The sequence below is a fragment of the Physcomitrium patens genome, chromosome 1 (genome assembly GCF_059467195.1).
Source record: "Physcomitrium patens ecotype Gransden chromosome 1, ASM5946719v1, whole genome shotgun sequence".
NCBI classification, from domain to species: Eukaryota; Viridiplantae; Streptophyta; class Bryopsida; order Funariales; family Funariaceae; genus Physcomitrium; species Physcomitrium patens.
The window spans coordinates 18,475,928-18,496,850 of NC_143410.1; the positions used below are offsets into that span (position 1 = coordinate 18,475,928).

General features: G+C 39.2%; 1 protein-coding gene and 1 long non-coding RNA gene across 3 annotated transcripts; one reads left to right on the plus strand and one right to left on the minus strand.

Annotated features, from left to right (window-relative positions):
* Window positions 1–927: 927 nt before the first annotated feature.
* On the minus strand, window positions 928–2,482 carry LOC149989913 (uncharacterized). Its single transcript, XR_016504263.1, has 2 exons — window positions 1,574–2,482; window positions 928–1,354 (listed from the first exon to the last, which is right to left on the minus strand). It is a non-coding gene; the product is annotated as an uncharacterized LOC149989913 (long non-coding RNA).
* A 6,825-nt stretch (window positions 2,483–9,307) lies between these two features.
* LOC112289987 (ABC transporter G family member 36) lies at window positions 9,308–17,021 on the plus strand. 2 transcript variants are annotated; one of them, XM_024535853.3, is made up of 14 exons: window positions 9,308–10,420; window positions 10,862–10,982; window positions 11,259–11,347; window positions 11,469–11,713; window positions 11,879–11,955; window positions 12,122–12,175; window positions 12,296–13,552; window positions 13,657–13,813; window positions 13,951–14,873; window positions 14,995–15,078; window positions 15,208–15,341; window positions 15,458–15,685; window positions 15,835–16,006; window positions 16,144–17,021. In XM_024535853.3, the coding sequence occupies exons 1-14, from the start codon at window positions 10,008–10,010 to the stop codon at window positions 16,666–16,668; spliced, it is 4,479 nt and encodes a 1,492-aa protein (XP_024391621.1). In that variant the 5' UTR covers window positions 9,308–10,007; the 3' UTR covers window positions 16,669–17,021. The 2 variants fall into 2 exon arrangements, with proteins under 2 accessions (XP_024391621.1, XP_090108309.1); XM_090252183.1 differs by lacking the exon at window positions 9,308–10,420 and having other exon boundaries at window positions 11,158–11,347.
* The last annotated feature ends 3,902 nt before the right edge of the window (window positions 17,022–20,923 follow it).

The window sequence follows — 20,923 nt, forward strand, 5'->3', positions numbered from 1 at the left end:
GACTATTTGAGAAAGTAGTTATGTAATGTTTGTAATAAGCTTTATCTTGGTCCCTTCAAACTAAGCTTTACATTCTATTTAACCTTGAGAATACTTTAAAAAATCATAAATTTCTCTAAAATTCATGTGACCAAAATAATTATCATAACTAAAGTAGATTGAGACATGGTTGCTCTAATCATTTTATCCATTGTTGAGAATTTTGTTATTGTAGTCACTTGGTAGTCTATATTAAATAGCCATCAAACCATCCATAGCACATATGTCTTATCAGCTATTGAAACAAAATTATCAAATAGATTTACTCCTTATTGAGTAAAAAAATAAATAGAGATAAAGAAAATTAGAATTGTGTATAATAAATTTTAGCAATATAATCATTATAGAACTAAAATTAAGAACTTGGTGTAAAAGTTAATATCCATTAAATAATCAATTAGTAGAAATAATTTTTATTTTATTAAAAAATATGCTCAACTAATCATTACTTTTGAAGTTGGGAAAAATATATATATATATATATATATATATATATATTAAAGTCAAGCTTGTGTGGCTATATATGTCTCAATTAATTTTCTCCACTATTTATGTTCTATCTACTTCCTCTGCTAACCAATTATTTATTTTGGTTGTATTCATTTTCGTTGATTTCATATTGACACTATATTATTGATCTTCTATTCTTTTGATTATTTTCCACTTGCTAATTCTCTTCATTTAATACTTGCTAATGATGAGGATATAAACAAAGTACAAAAACAAGTTCTCCCACTGTCTAGCTAGGGTAAAAATATTACTTTTACTTTGAAACCTAGAACATGAACCAATTGTCTTCAAGAAGTTAATGATTTTACACAAATAAGACCCAAGCTCGATGACACAAGTTTTAGCAAGTGTGAAATAACTCAACTCTCTTGTATTAAATTTGTGTTTAAGTGTATCATGACAGTGTGTTTATTTTGATTCCTTCACTAAAATTTGAAATGATATAACAATGCCAGGAAGGTCAGTATTTCGAATCACAACCTGAGCACACATCAGCTCCACAGGTGTGAAAAGGGTACATATTCCCTGCCTCCGGAGTACTGTTCTGAAGCCTGATAGTTTTGCAGGGGCTATGATTCAAAACACTGCAACGATAATGCGTTTTTTACGAGACTCCACGCCACCACAAACTTAGTTCGTCAAAGCCGCAGTCTGAATAGACGTCGACCAATGGGATAAAGCTGTACTATGTCCAGATGGGACTGTATCTTTCAGGCTGCAGCCTGTACAATGGCCTGTGAAAGCCACAGAAAGAAGGAGACTCATCTGCCAGAAGTGACTTCTTCCCCACAACTTCCTCATTTTCCTGGTTGCAACGCGCGCCCACACACAGATATACATACATACATCGAAAATGTCAAAAGCAAGAGACTTGAACGACTACAAATTGATGTAAGTTTTGTTTGTAAGGGTCTTGACAATTTTCACGTCCACATCCGAGCTTTCAAGGTGACAAAACATTGAACACAACTCCGGGTCGGACTTTCAGCACCATGTTTCTGAGAGGGAGGTGAAATCTTCTCACCAAATGAAGCTCCGCTAGTACGTTTCATCAAAGCCACACAAAACAAGCTGGGCACAGGCAGGTTCATGAGCATTAGGAAACGATGGCTGCTTGCTGGGGTCGTTGTCTTGAGGTCTTTACCCCCCACCTCTTCTCTCTCTCGCACACACGCCGTGTGTGCGCATAACTGGGCGGGGGATGATGGATCCAATTTGGCAGATTGTTTTGTACCTGGCTGAAGCCATGATTTCAGTTATTGTCACTTTCGCTGCAAGGAATTCAGGCTTCAGCATTAGTATGTGTGTGTGCCCAGGTCGTCTCCACTGTCATCCCTTAGCAACGTTCGCATCAGCCCCGCAATCTTTCTCCCACACGGACGATTCTGCTCATGTCCCGCTACTGGCGTGTTGTAGACTGCCACTGCGATGCAGTTCCGTAACAAACTTGCAATCCTCCAACCGAGAAAATCGATGGAATAAAGCGAAAGCTTGCCCTGTTTTGCAGTGATGGTAACCCCCTGCACAGGAACCGAGGCAAATCCAGGCCAGAAGATTCTCCCATAGAAACCCAACGCATTGCTTCTTCTGTAGAGCATGCGGCGCCAGCATCTTTCACCTCTCCCTCCATCATCTTGTCAGTGCATTCCTCTCAAATCAGTGCAATGCGACCACGACAACACCGGATGGGTTACTTCATAACGCAGAGGAGCACATGATGTTGAGCAGGGAAGAAGCCATAGATCACCTCTAGTAAAGAGGAGAGGGAGAGAGGCATTGGATCTGTAGGTAGAATCGACTGAGTACGGCAGGAAGGACAATGCAATGTAAGAGAGCAGAGCGAGCGAGAGAGGCAAACAGACAGACAAAATGAGAGAAGCTATAATGAAACTCTTCAGCTCACAAGCTGAAGAGTTTCATTATATCTAATGCTGTGAAGATACAGAAAAAAGATGGATCTTTTCGCAGGGATCTTCTTCTGTAGAGCACTGCGAAACGAAGCATTTGGGATCCCAGCCACGGTGGCCACGTAGCGGCAGAAGTGAAGGTGGTGCCAAGACAGACAGCCATGGAGGGTGATGGAGGCGGTGTCGGCACACCAATTGTTTTGGTCCTGTCAGGCATAACGTGGGCATCGCCTTAGCACCAGCGCTCTCCATGATGGATCATACCCCACAAATCCAGCTCCTCACGGTCTACAACCCAACAAACGCGCTACCCCCATTGCCGCCGGGGCCCACCAGGACGGCCTTCGTGACGACGCCCCTGCCACTCCCAAGCAGTGGGTGAAAGTGTGAGATCCCAGAGTGAGCTAGGGAGGGAGGGAGTGCGTCAGAATTAGGGCTTGGCTCTGTCTCTTCTTCTCTCATTCACCAGCATCCAACTCACACTGGGTCCTCGCTTACTCTCACGAGGATTCCATCCACCACCTACGACATCTTAGTGGCGGTTCCCATGTCTAATTCCTTTGCTTTAGTGATGGGGTTTTCAAGATAGTTTGGATTTGGTTTCTTCCCATGATTTCTTTTTTCTTTTTTCAAAAATATATTAGAAGCATTTTGTTTAACATATTCAACAGAATTGAGAAGATGCTGTTTCTCCTTGCTATTTCCAAGTTGTATGTGTGTGTGTAGAGGATTTGGCATTACTAGCTTGGCCCTAGTAAAAATGTTGACCCTAGTAATAAATGTATTCTTGGCTCAGGATAAGTAACAATATTGTAGTCCATGTCAACACCTAAGTGAACAAGCCGATTCAATCTTCCCAGAATAATGTTTCAACATGTTGATGCTAATAATAAGAATGCCAAAAAGTTCCTTGTCCATATTTTTTATTTTTATTTTTATTTTTCTGTTTTTCAGTAACATAGAGTGAAGCTTTGAGTTTTGAAGAGAAAAGGGAACTGTAGGAAGTGTGTGAGTGTAGTTTTGGAGAGAAAAAAAAAATACAAAAAAATACAAAACAGAACTGCGTAAGGTTTTATTGTTAGCAGTAGTTGGTACTGTTCAAGTTGAAGATGACCACGTCAATTCACTTGGCAAGGTTGGTGTCGCGGACATAGAATGCAAGGCCACCATGCATTCCTCGAAAAAACAATGATTGCAAATCCATTATTTTACTTTATTTTATTCTTCCTGTGCATAATTTATTATCTCATGCTTTGATTCCAAGGATTCTTAGCAATTGCAAAGATGTAGAAAATGACTATTTTATGAATGAAGTTAAACCCAAAAGCTTCACATCACTTCAAGGCAACACATTGTGAACAATTACACTTTTCTATTCTCTATTGACCTTTTATTTATATATGTATAGACATAGATATGTAATAATAATAAGTAGTAATTTTTGGTTTAATTATTATATGAACCATTTCTATCATTTTGATGAACCATTTCTTCTCTTCTTTATCACTTTAACTACTATTCTGAGTGGTACTATTAACGCATTTTACTTTTACTCTTGGTTGCGCCATTTTTGCACTATGATTCATTTCTGTACTGTACATTATCATATATTGGTCATTTTCTTTTACCACATTATACTCGAAGCTACAGAAGGGCTAAACATGCGAGTACATTTTCACAGCACAATGCATAGTGTCATGCAGGAGATGAAAACAAGAACGAATGAGAAACATATTTCATCCTACTCTCCAAGCATTGAAAGCCAGAAAGAAACCGCCCCCATCACCCGAGGCACTCTGCGCTCCCTCAACGTTCGCAAAGCTCCCCAGAGCATTCACACGTTCCCAAAGTTCCCCCCAGACATCACGCATTCCTAAACGTTCCCCTAAACCCAAAAACAGTGAACCCTTGTAGGCGAAATATACTTGAGGAAGAGGTTGCACACCAAGCCACAAAGTAAGGAGGACTGGAAAGTGAAACGTGAGGATGATATTGGGAACGAAGAAATCGTTGCTCCCGTGGGGGAAAGGGAACCAGAATGCGATGTATTGGCTACCATTCCCATCCATGCGCACTCAACTCACGGAAGTGGGTGGTGGCAAGACCACGAATCAAGACCTAGAACAATGTCAGGTTTCGAATCTCCCGCGGGGGGCCCGGTTAACCCCCCTATTGGCCCGGCCCGGCTCGGACTGGTCCGCCAAGTCCCCCTCGTTTTTTTCCTTTTCTGACTGTATTCATTTGCAGAGCGGGACCCTGATAGCGAGCCCAGCGGGGCGTATGCTGGGCTTCTAGAAGGAGACCGCCATCGTCGAACCCGTTGAATCCGCATAGTGTGTCGGACACATTGTGGGAAAATGTGGCACCCCCTGGAAAATGCCGATAGGTTCGGCGATAGGGCTGATGGTTATGTTACCGATCCCCCCCCCCGGACCCGGGTCAGGAAAAAGGTCCCCCCTATTTCCGCTTGGTCCGGATTCGTACTCTACGGTTTCGTTACTCGCAACGTATTGGTAGACGCGCAGGTGGTGTGGATCGAGAGTGGATACAAGTCGCGTTCTCAGTGACGTTCCCGGTTTTGTTCGCAGACCTAATTCCAAACTATGAAGATCGAAATTAGGGGGCAGGAATGGGAACTACTCTTGGTAAGTGTAATTTTTTGGGGGGGGGTAAAGTCGTTTTTTTCACATATGATTGAGAAAAAGTATTAGATCAATATTAAAATGTAGAATTCTTTGTAGTTTTGATGTGATGGCATTAAAAGTGGTACACATGTTTACGGTCAAGCCATCTTTATGTATTTGTTTTCAAGATTTTGAGAAATTGTGTTGGTTATGTTCAAAGGATTTAGATAAGATATTTATTTATTTATTTATTTCATTATTGCAAAAATCAATGAACTGGTTATAGTGTCATTTTAGAATTCAAACAAATATTGCACAAGATTTTTGAATAAAGCATTTGTGATTTTGAAGTCGTTCTGGTTATGTTTTCATCCAAATTTCAAGTGTGTATGTATGCATGTATGTATTCGTATCTATCTATCTATCTATCTATATATATATATATATATATCCTTAGTTTAGCTACTACATAAAATAAATTAAACAACTAAAAAACTCAATTGCAATTGGTTTTTAGAGAATATAATATTAGAAAATACAAATAATAAATTCGATTTATTCTTTTTTATTACTAGAATTTGTAGATAACATACTCTGTTCAGTTTTTAAAGTACTTTGCAACTTCTAATTCAAAGAAGATGCTAGCATGTCATCAATTTAAATGTTATTGCTGCAGTATTTCTTAACCATTTTTATCACTTTTTATTTTGCGTGAATATATATATATATATATATATATATATATATAAATGTATACATATAAGCCCTTTTTTTGTGTAGTATTGATGTTTGTATCTTGTATCATATATATACATATATATATATATATACATACATATGGATACTGAGTGTATATATGTCTTTCTAAATTACATATTAATAGTATGAAAATGAAATTTCATTAAATAAATAGTCAAATTTAGAAATATATGCATCATATGTACATAAATATATATATATATATATATATATACATACATATATCTACACAAATAATACACATAAATATATATAGATGGATACTCACATGTTATAATTTCCATGAGTAGTTGTAGTAACTTTTCAGTAACTAGAATTATAAAATTAAAAAAAAAATATTAAATTTTTCTTTGCATCGAAAATATTGAGTTGAATTTTTATTTTTTATGAATGGTAGATCTTATGTTATATATGTTTATATGTATATACATATTATTTTTTAATGTGTTAAAGTTACTTTTACACTATTCAAAATTAATCCATATTCTTATAAAATAAAATTTAGAAAAATGTATTTAAAAAACCACAATCTTTTATCAATACTATTATGAAGGTCTAAAGTTTAACATCCATTAGCATCTATATACATATACTTATTGTCTAATCAATATTTCAATGTTTTTTTTTTTTTTTTTTTTTTTTCTATATAAGATATTGCAATTTTCTAATAGATCTAAGTAGATTGTAAAAAAGAAAAAATCATGATTTTATTATTTTAAACAATTTTTAAATAAAATATTCTATTAAATTGTTTAACAACACTTTGTGGTATTCATATCTTATTATTCATTATTGCATACTTCAGTTTAATAATTTTGTAATCAATTTCTGATAATGGTGACAAGACAACATTATGTCAATTTTGTCTATAGCATCTATTGTTGAATAGAAATAAAAAGCACTTTTTTGTAAGCACTTTTTCGTAGTAGTACATTAATTTAGGAAGACCTATTTTATTGACTCACAAGTATGTGGAAGTTTGGTGGTAAGGTTTCAAACTAGCCAACCTACTGAAAGATTTTTTGGGTACCTTGTGATGAGTCTTTGAGGTGACACAAAGCTATTCTTCAACCTATTGTAATATTTGAAAAGCCACGCATACAATAAATGTTATTTCTTATATAATCATAATCATTTTTAAAAAGTAGAAAAAATAAAATTACGGTGATATTTGAGTTTGAAATTATAGTCGTAAGCTGAAGAGGAAAGAGAAAAATTAAAGCCTCAAAGTTTCAGTATGGGTATAGCAGTTGGGGCTACGTGGCTCGTCCCCCAATCGTTGCTTAAACCAACACGTACATATACGACATACGATACAAATGAGTACATGATGGATGAATACGTGAACCGTACACGTTTACATCCACGTGTGTGCACGTACCCATCGTGTCTTAATGTGGGAGGACAAATGGGATCGTTCGAAAGAAGCGTGGTGGATAATTTTGCTTTTCCGAAGGCAGGTGAGAGCTTCATGACTCCAGCGATTGGGAGCTTGGGGAACTCTACAAGGTTCCCAAGTAGTTCAGGAGGACAAGAGTTGACGGGAGAAACTGAGCGATGCTGTTAGAGAGGCTGACTATGTCTCTTGACGGCATTTAGCGGCTTTTGGCGGCAGTAGAAGCTTCTAGCACCTAACTCGTTCGAACTTGGGGAGCCATTTGTTCTTAGTCGGAGGCTTTGCAATTAGTTTGGTCAACTAGAAGAAGCTTCTGTTAGCACGCTGAAGACGAAAACGTGGGTTGTCGAAACAACTGGTAGTGATGCAACTGTTACCCATAAGAATCGAGAAAGAAAGTAGTTGCTATTATTGAAGGGTTGAGTAATCAAATTGAATGTATGAGTACGTACATTAATCTCATGGTTTGAATCACACCCTGACATTCGGATGCCAGAGTTTTGGATTGTACAATACGAATCTTAACATGGGAATTCTCTCATATTTTAATTTGTGCACAATTTCGACGGAGATTTCATGTTTGTTAAGAATAGTCATGTTTCATAATCGAATTTTTGTCACTGTTTCAAAGAACCTTCCAAGGTTGATGAAAAGATCCTAACTCATGGAAAGTAACAACAAAATGATTTTTCTACAACATTACTCACTCTCGCCCTGTTCTACCTATTATTAGATGAAAACTCTAGCATAGTAACTAAAACGAACCTTCAAATCTTAATAAGCATATATGCTCGTTTCTCTCTCTCTCTCTATTTATATATATATATATATATATATATGTGCCAGGGGCATGTTTCAGGGCTTTTGATACAATTGAGCACTCTTCTTTTTTCTGTATCCAAAATTGTTATAAGGATCCCGATTGTAAAATCCCAACCATGCTTGACAGAAACTTGCTTGGGGTTTACACTCCTGCAGTTTCCCCCCAAAAAATAATTGCAATAATGGTGTTACTCAAGTAAATCTTCTTATGCCCCGAACAATGTGGTCTGGATCATAAATCAACTCTTTAATGAATTGCAAATCAGTAACTATATTGTGAACTTATTCTACAAAGTATCCAATTGTCATCTCTGATATGCTAATTTTCGACTATTCATTGTTCAACAACCAGGCAGTTCGAATGTGCAAGTATTGTCTGCATGACGTTGAGGGTCCTCAGCATGACGCCAGCGTTCTCAGAAGATTTCTGAGATGGTGCGAACTAGATCGAAGTGTCAAATTGTGGCAGAAGCATGAGCCTAAGTGGAATGAAAGATCTATATTTTGAGTGTGCGAGTGTAAACAGAGTTCGAATCACTTCCGCAAGAAAATACGGGAACCCCAGTCAAACAGATTCCATGATACCTCAAATACTGTGAAAGGTGGACAATGTGTCCGAACGGGAAGCTCAAATTATCTTTGGATGAATGACCGACCCCAACCGACGCAGCCTTGTCATTCTTGTCCGTTAAAATAAGGAACCAGCCAAATTACAGATATGAAAATAAAGCTTGTCCAAGTCTTGAATACTTGGCATATCTGATACCGTCACCAGCCATACTTTGGAACTGTATCTTCGACCGCATTCACATCTCGCCGTAGGGTGTGGGATGGATGAATCTTGCTGCACCTTATTCCTGCTTCTAGAAGCTCTCGCAATTGGCCGCTCGCCCTGGGAGGGGGAGGGGGTGTTGTGGTGAATAGCCCGATGCTCCTCTATCGGTCTTTCTGTCTGTCTTTATGCTTTAACGAGCGTCAATGTGACGACGAGCATTCTGGCTCTCTTGCAGTACGGCAGTCGGGTTTTCGGGTTTTCGTCTTGATTCCTTAACGATTGGGGCCACACAGCGTGGCCATAGAAGCTTCTAACGTGGAAGGCTAGGCAGTCAGTCTTGTAGCCGTGGCTGTCCCGCCAGTGGGAAGCTTCCGGTCATAGTTTGGAAAAGTTGGGGAAATCCCGGGGCGTCGCCCCCATCTCTGGTACGCACAAAAGGCCAATCTGCCCGCACTATATTCTACAGTAATCGCTTGTTGACTCATATCCAGGACATGAGTCCAACCCAGTCACCCAATCGACCTATCCCCAGTCAATAAGAGAGCTGCACAATGGACTTAGCAGCCGGAGTCTCTCACAGGACGTACTGCCTTTGTCTCAAACGGCTGCTCACTGCGGAGAATGGACGAGAGGTAGAATGGGGAGAGAAGACGCAGTGAGGGCCTGATTAGCGGCATTGAGGTCCAATATTGTGCTGCGGAACTGTCGTCAGAAGTCAGACAGGCGCTGTGCCTGTCCGGCCAGAGCCGCATTTGAAAGGATTTAGAGCAAGTAGCATAATCATGGGAATAGACAGTGTACTACTTCGTTAGATTGGAGTATCGGTCAATTTCCATGCTTAGTTTGGTGCCATTGACGATTAGATCATGGAGCTGAAGCAGTGGAGGAGTCGAATGAGGGCGAGGAACTTCGAGCGAGTGTGGTAGTGTAGCGGTGGATCGTCAACGCTTCGGCTGAATCGAGTGTGCATGGTGTAGTGTGACGGAGGAGAAGAAGAGACGACGGGAGGGAGGAAGACGTTTGGTGGAGTAAGGTGCGTCTGGTGAGGTAGAACAATTTTTTCAGGTCAACTTGGCGAGGAAATGTCATCTTGGTGAGGAAATATCATCTTGGTGAGGAAATATCCCTTGGTTTAGAGACATTTGTGGCCTTGGAAGTGAGTGCGGGGAGACAAGATGGCGTCGGAGAAGGCGGATGGGCTGGATGGCCGCCATCTCTCACAGAGCGGCAGCCGGAGGCTGTCAATGTCCCAAAGCGTGGGCAACAACATTCGCAGCTTGAGTTCCAACGTGCGGGGGAACTGGGGACTAATGGGCATGATCGACAACCCGCTGGAACGAGCGACCGCTTCGCATCGCGATGAGAGCATGGATGATGAGGAGGCGCTCAAGTGGGCAGCCGTGGAGCGGCTCCCTACCTACGACCGCGTGCGCACGAGCGTCTTCCACAAAGCCTCCGGGAGTGTGAAGCAGGTAGACGTGCGCGAGTTAACCCCGTTGGAGACCCAGGAGCTGCTTAACAAACTCATGGCTGAAGCGCAGGACGAGAGCAACATGCTTTTGGTCAAATTGCGCCAGCGCCTTGACAAGTAATAGTCTGTTGACTCGTCCGATTTTTTTTGCTGATACAAACAGCGCTACTGTGTGCGTGCGTGTGTGTGCGTGTGTGTGTGAGTTTTCTGATTTTTTTTGATTTTTTTGACTATTTATTTGTTAGTTTGTTTTGAAATTTTTCATGGGGATGCTCCTCTGATGCTAATTAAATGATCTAGCCACGTCTACTCATCGTTTGGTGTCCACCTAAATATTTATGCGTGGATCTCGTGAATTTTGAGAAAGACGATGATTTCTTCGAGAAATACCTGAAGTTTTTCAGAGATTGAGCTGTTTTGCAAAGTGATTTGCAGCAGCGCAATGACTGATTGAGACACTTCTGAACCTTCCGTTTGCACTCTGCCTATATTTTTGAAGTCGGGGCTTTAGCAGCAAGGTTTTAAGATTTGGACCTCATGTCGAATATGCGCTTGCAGAGTTGGAATTGATCTGCCTACAATCGAAGTACGCTATGAAAACCTCTCAATCGAGGCGGATTGCTACGTTGGAAACCGCGCCCTACCATCCCTATGGAATACTGCCCGGAATTTTCTCGAGGTACTGTCTTAGTTACTGTAACCGATGTGTTGCTTTTTCTTTTTGCTTTTTCTTTTTCTTTTTTTTTATTTCCTCTTTTATTGTTATTTTTTTTGTAAATTTTAATTATTTATAAAGCGGACAAACCACTATACGAAAACCAACACGAAATATTAACTAGAAACATGTGTTTCAGTTGCTCAACAAAATTGAGTGGAAATCGTACCTCGAGTCGCCGACTTTGTTAGGGTAACCTGTGTCCATGGTGTATTCACTGTACTGAGTTTCTCATTGCAGTCTGTCCTGGATACGTTACACCTCTCGATGACTAAGAAAGCAAAACTGTCCATCCTGGAGAATGTCAATGGTGTGGTCAAGCCCGGCAGGTACCACAATTTTAGAAGCAATTCGAGTTTAGATTGATATGAAAATGCTACTAAATTCACATGCAACTTAGATTGGCAGCACAGGATTCATTAAGCAAACTTTGTTCATGATGGTGCCCAGGATGACTCTGCTACTTGGCCCACCCGGCTCTGGCAAGACGACGCTTCTCTTGGCACTAGCAGGAAGGCTACCCAAAAGCTTGCGTGTTCAGGGAAAGGTGACGCTTAATGGCCACACCCATGACGAGTTTGTGCCGCAGCGGACAGCAGCATACATCAGTCAGAGTGACCTTCATGTAGGTGAAATGACTGTTCGCGAAACGTTAGCTTTCTCTGCCAAATGCCAGGGTATTGGCACCCGATACGGTGAGTTTGGGAGATTTTTTATTTATTTATTTTATTTTATTTTTCTCGTGCAGAAATTCCACGAGGGTAATCAAGATGCTCGTGCTTTTCTAACGTTGCGCAGTTCATTGCAATCACGTTTCTCAGGGTTTTGCACTAATTTCCGGTCGTGAACATTTATAACAGAGCTTTTGGAGGAGGTCACTCGAAGGGAGAAGGAGGCTGGAATCTATCCTGAAGCAGACGTAGATGCGTATATGAAGGTCGGCGACTTGGCTAACCTACTCTGGTCTTGTTTTCGATCATGTCATTCCTTGTAAATTGAGTTTGATTTAGTACCTTCAGACAAAAAATATAACAGGCACTTGTAAGAATCCATGTATTTAATTCTTCAATCACCTAACTTGATGAATGTGTGTACCGACGCAGATGTCAGCACTTCAAGGGCATCAACACAACGTTGGGGTGGATTACACGTTGCGGGTAAGTCTACTTGTAGCTCTACATTTCTCGTTTTATTCTACTTTCAGGGCACTTTACGTGTATCAGCTTGACATTCTTTTGCGAGTTAGATCTTTGTTCACGTAGAATTTGTCTGTGCAGATGTTGGGACTGGATGTGTGCGCGGACATATTAGTGGGAGATGATATGCGGCGAGGGATTTCAGGTGGTCAGAAGAAGCGGGTGACGACAGGTGAGATGATTGTAGGGCCATGCACAGCGCTCTTCATGGACGAGATCTCAACAGGGCTTGACAGCTCCACGACATTCAGCATCGTGAGAACTTTGGGCCAATTCACCCGCACCTTGGACAGCACGGTGGTGATCTCGCTCCTCCAGCCGGCGCCCGAAACCTTCGAACTCTTCGATGACATTATTCTTCTGTCCGAGGGCCAGTGCGTGTATCACGGACCTCGTGAGCACGTGATGGAGTTCTTTGAGTCTTGTGGTTTTAAGTGCCCGGAGCGCAAGGGCATTGCCGATTTCTTACAAGAGGTGACCTCTCCTAAAGACCAAGAACAGTACTGGGCCGACACGCATCGTCCCTATCGCTACATTTCAGTACGCGAATTTGCGGAACTGTTTAAGAGCTTTCATGTCGGCGCCTCAATGATGCAGGAGCTCTCTGTTCCATTTCCGAAAGAGAAAAGCCATCGCGCTGCATTGGCTCAAAAAAAATACGCAGTGAATAGAAAGGAGCTTTTCAAGACGAACTTCAACAAGGAGCTTCTCCTATTCAAACGAAACTCCATCATTACCATTTTCAAAACCATGCAGGTGGTAGTGGCAGCTTTCATCTCCATGACCGTATTTTTTCGCACGAGATTAGATCACGAGACTATCGACGATGCCTCGATATACTTGAGCGCGGCATTTTATGCAATAGTGTCCATTATGTTCGGTGGTTTCGGGGAGCTCGCCATGACGATTGCTCGTCTCCCAGTGATCATCAAGCAACGTGATCTTCTCTTCTTCCCAGCTTGGTCTTATTCCCTCTCGGCCTTTGTGCTGAGCATTCCTGGCTCAGTAATTGAGTCCGTTGTTTGGGTGAGCATGTCATACTACGTGACAGGCTACTCGCCTGAAGTCAGCCGATTCTTTAAGCAGATGCTGCTGCTCTTCATGGTGGAGCAAATGGCTGGTGGGATGTTTCGATTCATTGCTGGCCTGTGCCGAACCATGATCCTGGCCAACACGCTGGGTTTTGTCATCATTCTCATCGTCTTTATGTGCGGTGGCTTCCTCATCCGGCGCCCGGATATACCCGATTGGTGGATCTGGGCCTACTGGATTTCTCCTATGACTTATGCTGAGCAGGCAATCAGTGTCAATGAGCTTCTGGGAGATCGCTGGCAACATGTAAGGATTCTTCCTTGAACCCATCCCCTCTGACTAATTCTATTGCACAACCTAACTCCAATTTTGCAAATGCTAAACACCTTATTTATGTTTTGCAATTGCAGCCAAACCCCGGCTCGAACCAGACTGTGGGAGTGGCTGCTCTGATAGCTCGTGGCCAGTATCCGTATGATTACTGGTATTGGCTTGGACTTGGCGCGCTTCTGGGTTTGACGATCCTCTACAACGTGGGCTTTACCTTCGCGCTTGGTTACATGCCTGGTAATCTATCACCCATCTTAACTAAATTTTTTAGTCTTACGTATGATATGTTACCTGATTGGATTGCGATGCTGTCTGCTCCGAATGGTTGATGAAGTAGACTGATGAGAACTAGTCAATATGGCCACGACAATCAGCTGTTGGAGCGCCGCAAGCTATCATGTCGGAGGAGGATCTCCAAATGAAGGAAGCAGCTAAATTGGGAGGCTCTATGGATTTTGCATCTTCCCGAAAACATCGCTCCACTTCACGAAGAGCTACGGTGCGTTCAAAGAAAACGTCCTCGAGGATGGAAGTGCAGCTCAGCAGAAGCCGTCGGTCTAGTAATAGCGATAGAAACCTCGTTGTGCCGAAGGAGCAGAAAGGCATGATCCTTCCTTTTGAGCCCTTGTCCATCTCTTTTGACGAAATCAGTTACTTCGTCGACATGCCCCCTGAAATGAAGAACGAAGGGATGACAGAGACGAGGTTGAAGCTGCTCAACAACATCACAGGGTCCTTCAGACCTGGAGTTCTGACAGCCTTGGTGGGTGTAAGTGGAGCGGGGAAGACGACTCTCATGGACGTCTTGGCAGGACGGAAAACGGGAGGGTACATCGAAGGCGATATTAGAATCTCTGGTTATCCCAAAGTGCAGGCTACATTTGCAAGAATCGCAGGCTACTGCGAGCAAAATGACATCCATTCCCCTCAACTCGACGTGCGAGAGTCACTCGTTTACTCCGCCTGGCTTCGTCTCTCCCCCGATATCTCGGATGACGACAAGGTAAAGTTTGTGGACCAAGTGATGGAGCTTGTGGAACTGAACCCCATAGAGCACGCATTGGTGGGGTTACCTGGAATTTCCGGGTTGTCCACGGAGCAAAGAAAGCGTCTCACCATTGCAGTGGAGCTGGTCGCAAACCCTTCAATTATTTTCATGGATGAGCCTACCAGTGGTCTTGACGCACGCGCGGCTGCTATTGTGATGCGCACTGTGCGTAACACGGTGGACACAGGCAGGACTGTTGTGTGCACCATCCATCAACCTAGCATTGACATCTTCGAAGCTTTTGATGAGGTTAAGGCACTCGACGAATCATCTAATTGTTTGGAATCATGGGATCTCTCTTACGTGCTAGTGCCCGATCAGATTGGCATGCACTTCAACTAACCTGCAAGCCTGCCTATATGTACTGCAGTTGCTGCTTCTGAAGCGTGGAGGACGAGTGATTTATAATGGACCATTGGGACACAATTCTGACAAGCTTATCGAGTATTTCCAGGTATGTCAATTGTGTGGTGAAACATCTTTAGATTGCGCATTATAGGTGCACTTTTGTCACATTTTTTATGGTCATTTTGCAATATGTTGGTTAGAGATTAATGAAACTTGGTCATTATTTGCTGGACAGTCGATGCCTGGAGTTGCTAAAATCAAGGAGGGTTATAATCCTGCGACATGGATGTTAGAAGTGACCAACAGCAGCGTTGAAAACCAACTTGGGGTGGACTTTGCCGATCTTTACCTGAAATCGGACCTTTACCGGTCAGATTCCACTTTAAATCATTGCAGACACACTCTGCCACCCTTTCTGTCAATTGTATGAGGGAGGATATGAAGTTGTAGTCCAGTGACTGATGTGGAATCCGGTGGGTTGGCAGGCGTAACAAGCAGATGGTGGAGGACCTCAAAACTCCACGACCAGGCTCGGAAGATTTGTTTTTCGATACACAGTACTCTCAAAATTACTTCAACCAGCTCAAAACCGTCTTGTGGAAGCAGTTTATTACATATTGGCGTAGCCCCGATTATAACCTTGTGCGATTCATCTTCACGCTGTTGATATCGTTGATTTTGGGCAGTCTGTTCTGGCAAATCGGATCGAAGAGGTAGAATTCCTTTTCACATTAGAAATTCTAGACTGTGTAACTCCTGCGTAAAGCTCCTTAGCCCGTGCATTCGTCGTCTTTATGTTAGAAATTGACCTGAGCATTTTAACGATGTCCTAACATCTTGGGACACTGATTTGAATCTGCAGAGACAGTGCATCCGATGTGATTACCATACTGGGTGCACTATACGGCTCTACGATCTTCTTGTGCTTCAACAATTGTGGTGCCGTGCAGCCAGTAGTTAGCATTGAGCGGACCGTGTTTTACCGAGAGAAAGCGGCGGGAATGTACGCTGCCATGCCTTATGCCTTGGCCCAGGTCAGCCCTCGATCTAAAACTCGGTTTTTCATTCATTTGTAGGCACTTCCCATTGTTGAACTCGATTTAATGCTAACGTCTGAAAATATGTTTTTCTTTGGTGCTAATTGGATGAATGCTTTGATTTTTGCACGCAGGTTATTGTGGAAATCCCCTACGTGCTGATGCAAGTGATAATATATGCATCCATTACTTACGCCATGATCGGGTTTGAATGGACTGCTGCCAAGTTCTTCTGGTATCTCTATATTCTCTTCTTCGGCGTGATTGCCTTCACATTCTACGGCATGATGATGGTGGCGCTCACTCCCAACGCTCAGCTCGCCACCATATGCGCCTCCTTCTTTTACGCTCTCTTCAATCTCTTCTCCGGTTTCTTGATTGTCAAACCCAAAATTCCCCCGTGGTGGATTTGGTACTACTGGATTTGCCCCGTTTCCTGGATCATTAACGGTCTTGTGAATTCACAGTTCGGTGATGTGACCACCATGATGACCAGTACCGATGGAACACGCGTAGCAGTGAACAAATACATCGAGGATAACTTTGGATTCGAGAAGAGCTTTCTCAAGTACACGGCCATTGGGCTGCTAGGATGGGCTGTTATATTCGCCGGGATCTTTGTGCTTGCCATTAGGTACCTCAACTTCCAACGTCGTTGAGAAATCCCCACAAGGAGGTGGAGAGGAAGAATTCATTTGAGAACCAATCACTGGATTGGCTTTCCGACAATTCACATGATTTTTTCAATACTTGGCCAGGACATGCAAAGAAGGCTCACACTGGGTCTGCAACTAGACTAGCACTTTTTTCCCTTCACCTCACTTTAGATCTCTGCAGTTTTTGTTGTCTTTGCGTTGATAGCAGTGCACTCGAAGTGCTCAGATAGAGAGTAGAGCAGCTGCAACAGAGATTACAATGTGTACATAATTGATTTGCAGCAGTTTCTGTATTCCTCTGCTTGCAGGTGAGCTGTATTCAGAATTCTAGAGCAATGATATTTTGTTTGACACCATTTGCTTGTTAAAAGAGTGGGGCATTGCCGACTAGATTGAGAAGCTCCATGAATGTGCTTCATTTACGAGTTGGCTTCATCGCAAACCGCCGAATTTGTTGATCCGTGAAGATGGGTTCTATAGATGAATAGTATAGAAGTGTCAACCTATTTCAGCACTTTGTGATGGTCCTAAATGACCTCGTCCTCTTCGATACTGACAAAAGAATTAAAACAGAAAAGAATGTGAACAATATCACACTTTTCTGCAGCAAGATTTTCTACTACACGGTGTTGGGTGCCAAATGTAGGGCTTGGTGTTAGGTGCGTTGTCGGTGATCAGACTGTCTCTTTATGCACCAACTCCTTTACATTATTATTATTATTATTGTTTAACTAGTTAGGTGGATGCATTAATAGTGATTTTTCACCATGATGTTGGTTTGAAGATAGTGTAAAAACTATAGTGGATTTAAGTATTGGGGGTTTGAAGATACTTAAATCCACTATAATTTTTAAAGTATTGGGATGAGTAAAGTTATATATTGATATTGGAATTATTATATTTAGAAAATTATTCATCCTACATCCCTAATTGATATTGCTACATCCCACATGACCTCCTTGTATACAACTAGTTAATAGTATACCTCTTCCTTTTGTGCATTTTTCTCTTTCTTTGAATCGAGAAAGCGTGGTGGTTGAGAAGAAGATAGTGCATATTGTATGATAAAACAGGTTGTGAGCTGTTTTATTTATTTATTTTTTAAAAAATCAATATATTTGTCTCATTTTTTTTTTTTTTTTTTTTTTTTTTTTTGCTACTGATTTTTATTTTTATTCTATTTTTTTAATCAATACTAAAATTAAATATTGGGTTGCCAAAAGCATCTTAAGCATAGAAGCATGCTTTTTAGTCAATTTCAATCATGTGGAGGTCACTTGAGGTGTAGCAATATCAATTTTTGATTCATATATTTTGTTTTTTGAATTTTACTTTAAAACTTGTTTTTTCATAAAATATTCATTGTCTCCCTCTCAACCATCATGCTTTTTTTGCTTTAAGAAAGCAAAGAAATAGAAAAATACGCAAAAGAAAGAGGTATATTATTAGCCAGTTGTTTTTGAAGAGGTCATGTGGGATGTAGCAACATCAATTGGAGATGTAGTAGTAATAAATTTTTACATTTATTGTGTTTTTTTTTAATTTAATTAATTTAAATTGCATTCCCAAAAAATTACATTGGATTATCTGAATTTCAATAGACTTTTGTTTATCTATTAGATTGGATTTTAATACACTTTAGTGTCATTACTTAGATTTGTCACTTTTACATTCTTTTGTTATTGGCTTTTTAAGGACTTTAAAAAAAAAAAAAAAAATGTGAATTTTTTTATGAGATAATTATGTATGTGTTTATATGTGTGTTTTTTTATTATACTTTCTTTTTCTTTTTCTTAATAACATCTAAAATTTTAAAATCAACTTATATTAAATTTGTAATTTTGAGTAGTTTATAAGTATTCTTTTTGTGTTAATATTTTTTTATATTCAAAATCTAAAAATATACTTGAAAAAATTAAAATAATTTTTTTTTTATAATAATCATATTTAAAAAAATAAATGGGTAATTTAAGGATTTTAAATAATTGGTTGGAAAACTATAGTACTAAATAAAAATAATGAAAATTAAAATCAGAATATTTAAGTAATTTTACAATGTATTTTTTTATATCAAGCACACAACCTACAATTTTGAAAAAAAAATTCAATAGTTTGTTTAAAGCATTAAGTTTTTTGAAAATGCATTAAAAGTAAAAAAGTGTTGAATTTTTTGTGTAGAACTACAAGAATTTTCACTTGTAATAATATAAAGGACATATAAGAATAATTAATAAAATTAAAAATACTTTCAATTCAACCATTGTAAATATTTTTACTTATAAATATTATTAATTAGGTTAAAATATACATATAAATATATATATATATATATATATATATATATATGAATTCTGATATATTTTTTAGTAGACCGAAAAGAAACCTTTCTTAAAGGAGTGTTTTTATAAAAATTAGAAGAGATTTAAAATTCTGCACAATCCTACTAGAATTTGAAAGGAAAAATATTATGATTAATAGGATAGTAATAATTATATAAAGCCAATTGTATATATATATATTTAATTAATGATGTATTATCTTATTCTAATGAATATCATGAGATGAATATAAATAAATATATATATATATATATATATAGAAGCCTCTATATATATGATGTAGAATTGTAAATATTTAAATAAGAAGCACCTTATTATATATATATATATATATATATATATATATATACAATTTAAATAAATATTATTTATTTTTAAGCATTTGAAGTAATTTTTTTTATACAAATAATGGATAAAAAAATCAAATATATAAATACTACACAAGATGGATCAACTTTATTTTAATAAAAAAACTAAAAATTGAAATTAAAAAAAGTTTAATACTTCAATCTACAAACTTCAACAAACCACTTAACACATAAGTGATGATATTTACATAAAGCATACATCAAACATGCAATTTATGTTGGACAAAATTTTATATAAAATATATATATTTTTTTGATTTATTGCTAGTATGGTGCTTAACCACATAATATGTATATATTAATGTCCTTGCAAAAAAATTAAAGCTTAAAGTTTTAAACAATTCCAAAATTTTCACCCATTACTTTGGTTATCTTAAAGAAATTAAAATATGTCTTTGCAAGCATTCAACCTTATCTTAATTTTCTAACATTGCAAAGAAATGTTAGTAGCTTGTACTTGCAAGCATTCAACTTTATTTTATATCTTCTTGAAAATAATTACAATAAGACTCTATAGATGGATCTTACAATAAATATTCTCAATGTATTATTTATGAGGAGTTGATCTTTCACATTGTTTTACAATCTTTCAAAAGGCTTAGTATTCATCACTTCTTGTCACAGTCATATATTCCAAAGCCAAAAGAAGCTAACCTATTTTTCTTCTAGTATCAACAAAATCTAATTAATAATAGTTTTCAACATTTATTGCTAAGAAAAAAGCTTATTTGGTGAACAACATAAAAACCCTCAAGAAACATAATTTTTTAAAGAATTCAAGCAAAATTGTGATAGTATTGTAATAACCTTTAAAAGCAAAGTGAAGAGCAAAGCATAACATAAAAACGCATGAATAACATAACAAAACATGAGGCTTAGCCTAAATCAATGCAATAAAGGGATTCAATATTGGCCTTTTTGGGTGATATTTCATGTATGATGAGATCTCAAAGTATTACTTGATACTTTACTAAATCACTCACCTTACAAGATGGGTGATTTTGAAGTCCAAATATCAAAAGATGAATGGGTGAAATATCAAAAACTGTGTCACATGCCTTAACTCTCTTCCTTCTTTGACTCCATACCAAATCACTCTTTGACTTTTCCAAATCACCAAAATATCAAGTGATACTTCAAAAACTTGAAGATGGTAATAAAGTTTGAATGGTGATATTTTGAATTTGATATTTTGAGTGATCCTAGAAATATCAAGTGCTGAATCCAGTTGGTTTTGCAAAAGTGCAAAATCTAAATCCCCTTAATGGAGTAACACCAAATATTTCATAGAACCAACACCCCTATTCTCTTTATTTCTTTGACGCCCACTAGTTTGGTAGATCATGAAGTTGGACACCAGACGCTCAAGGTTCCAGCAATCAATGTTTGTGGAACCCTAAATTTGCTGCAGTACAAAGTTTGGACTAGCTACAGCAAATGCACCCCCCCATACGAGGTGCTGCATGGATGAAAAAATGAAGCCTAAGCTCATTCATTTGACGAGCCCAAGTAAGTCCGAATTTCTTTTAAAAGCTGCCAGTTTGCTTCGTA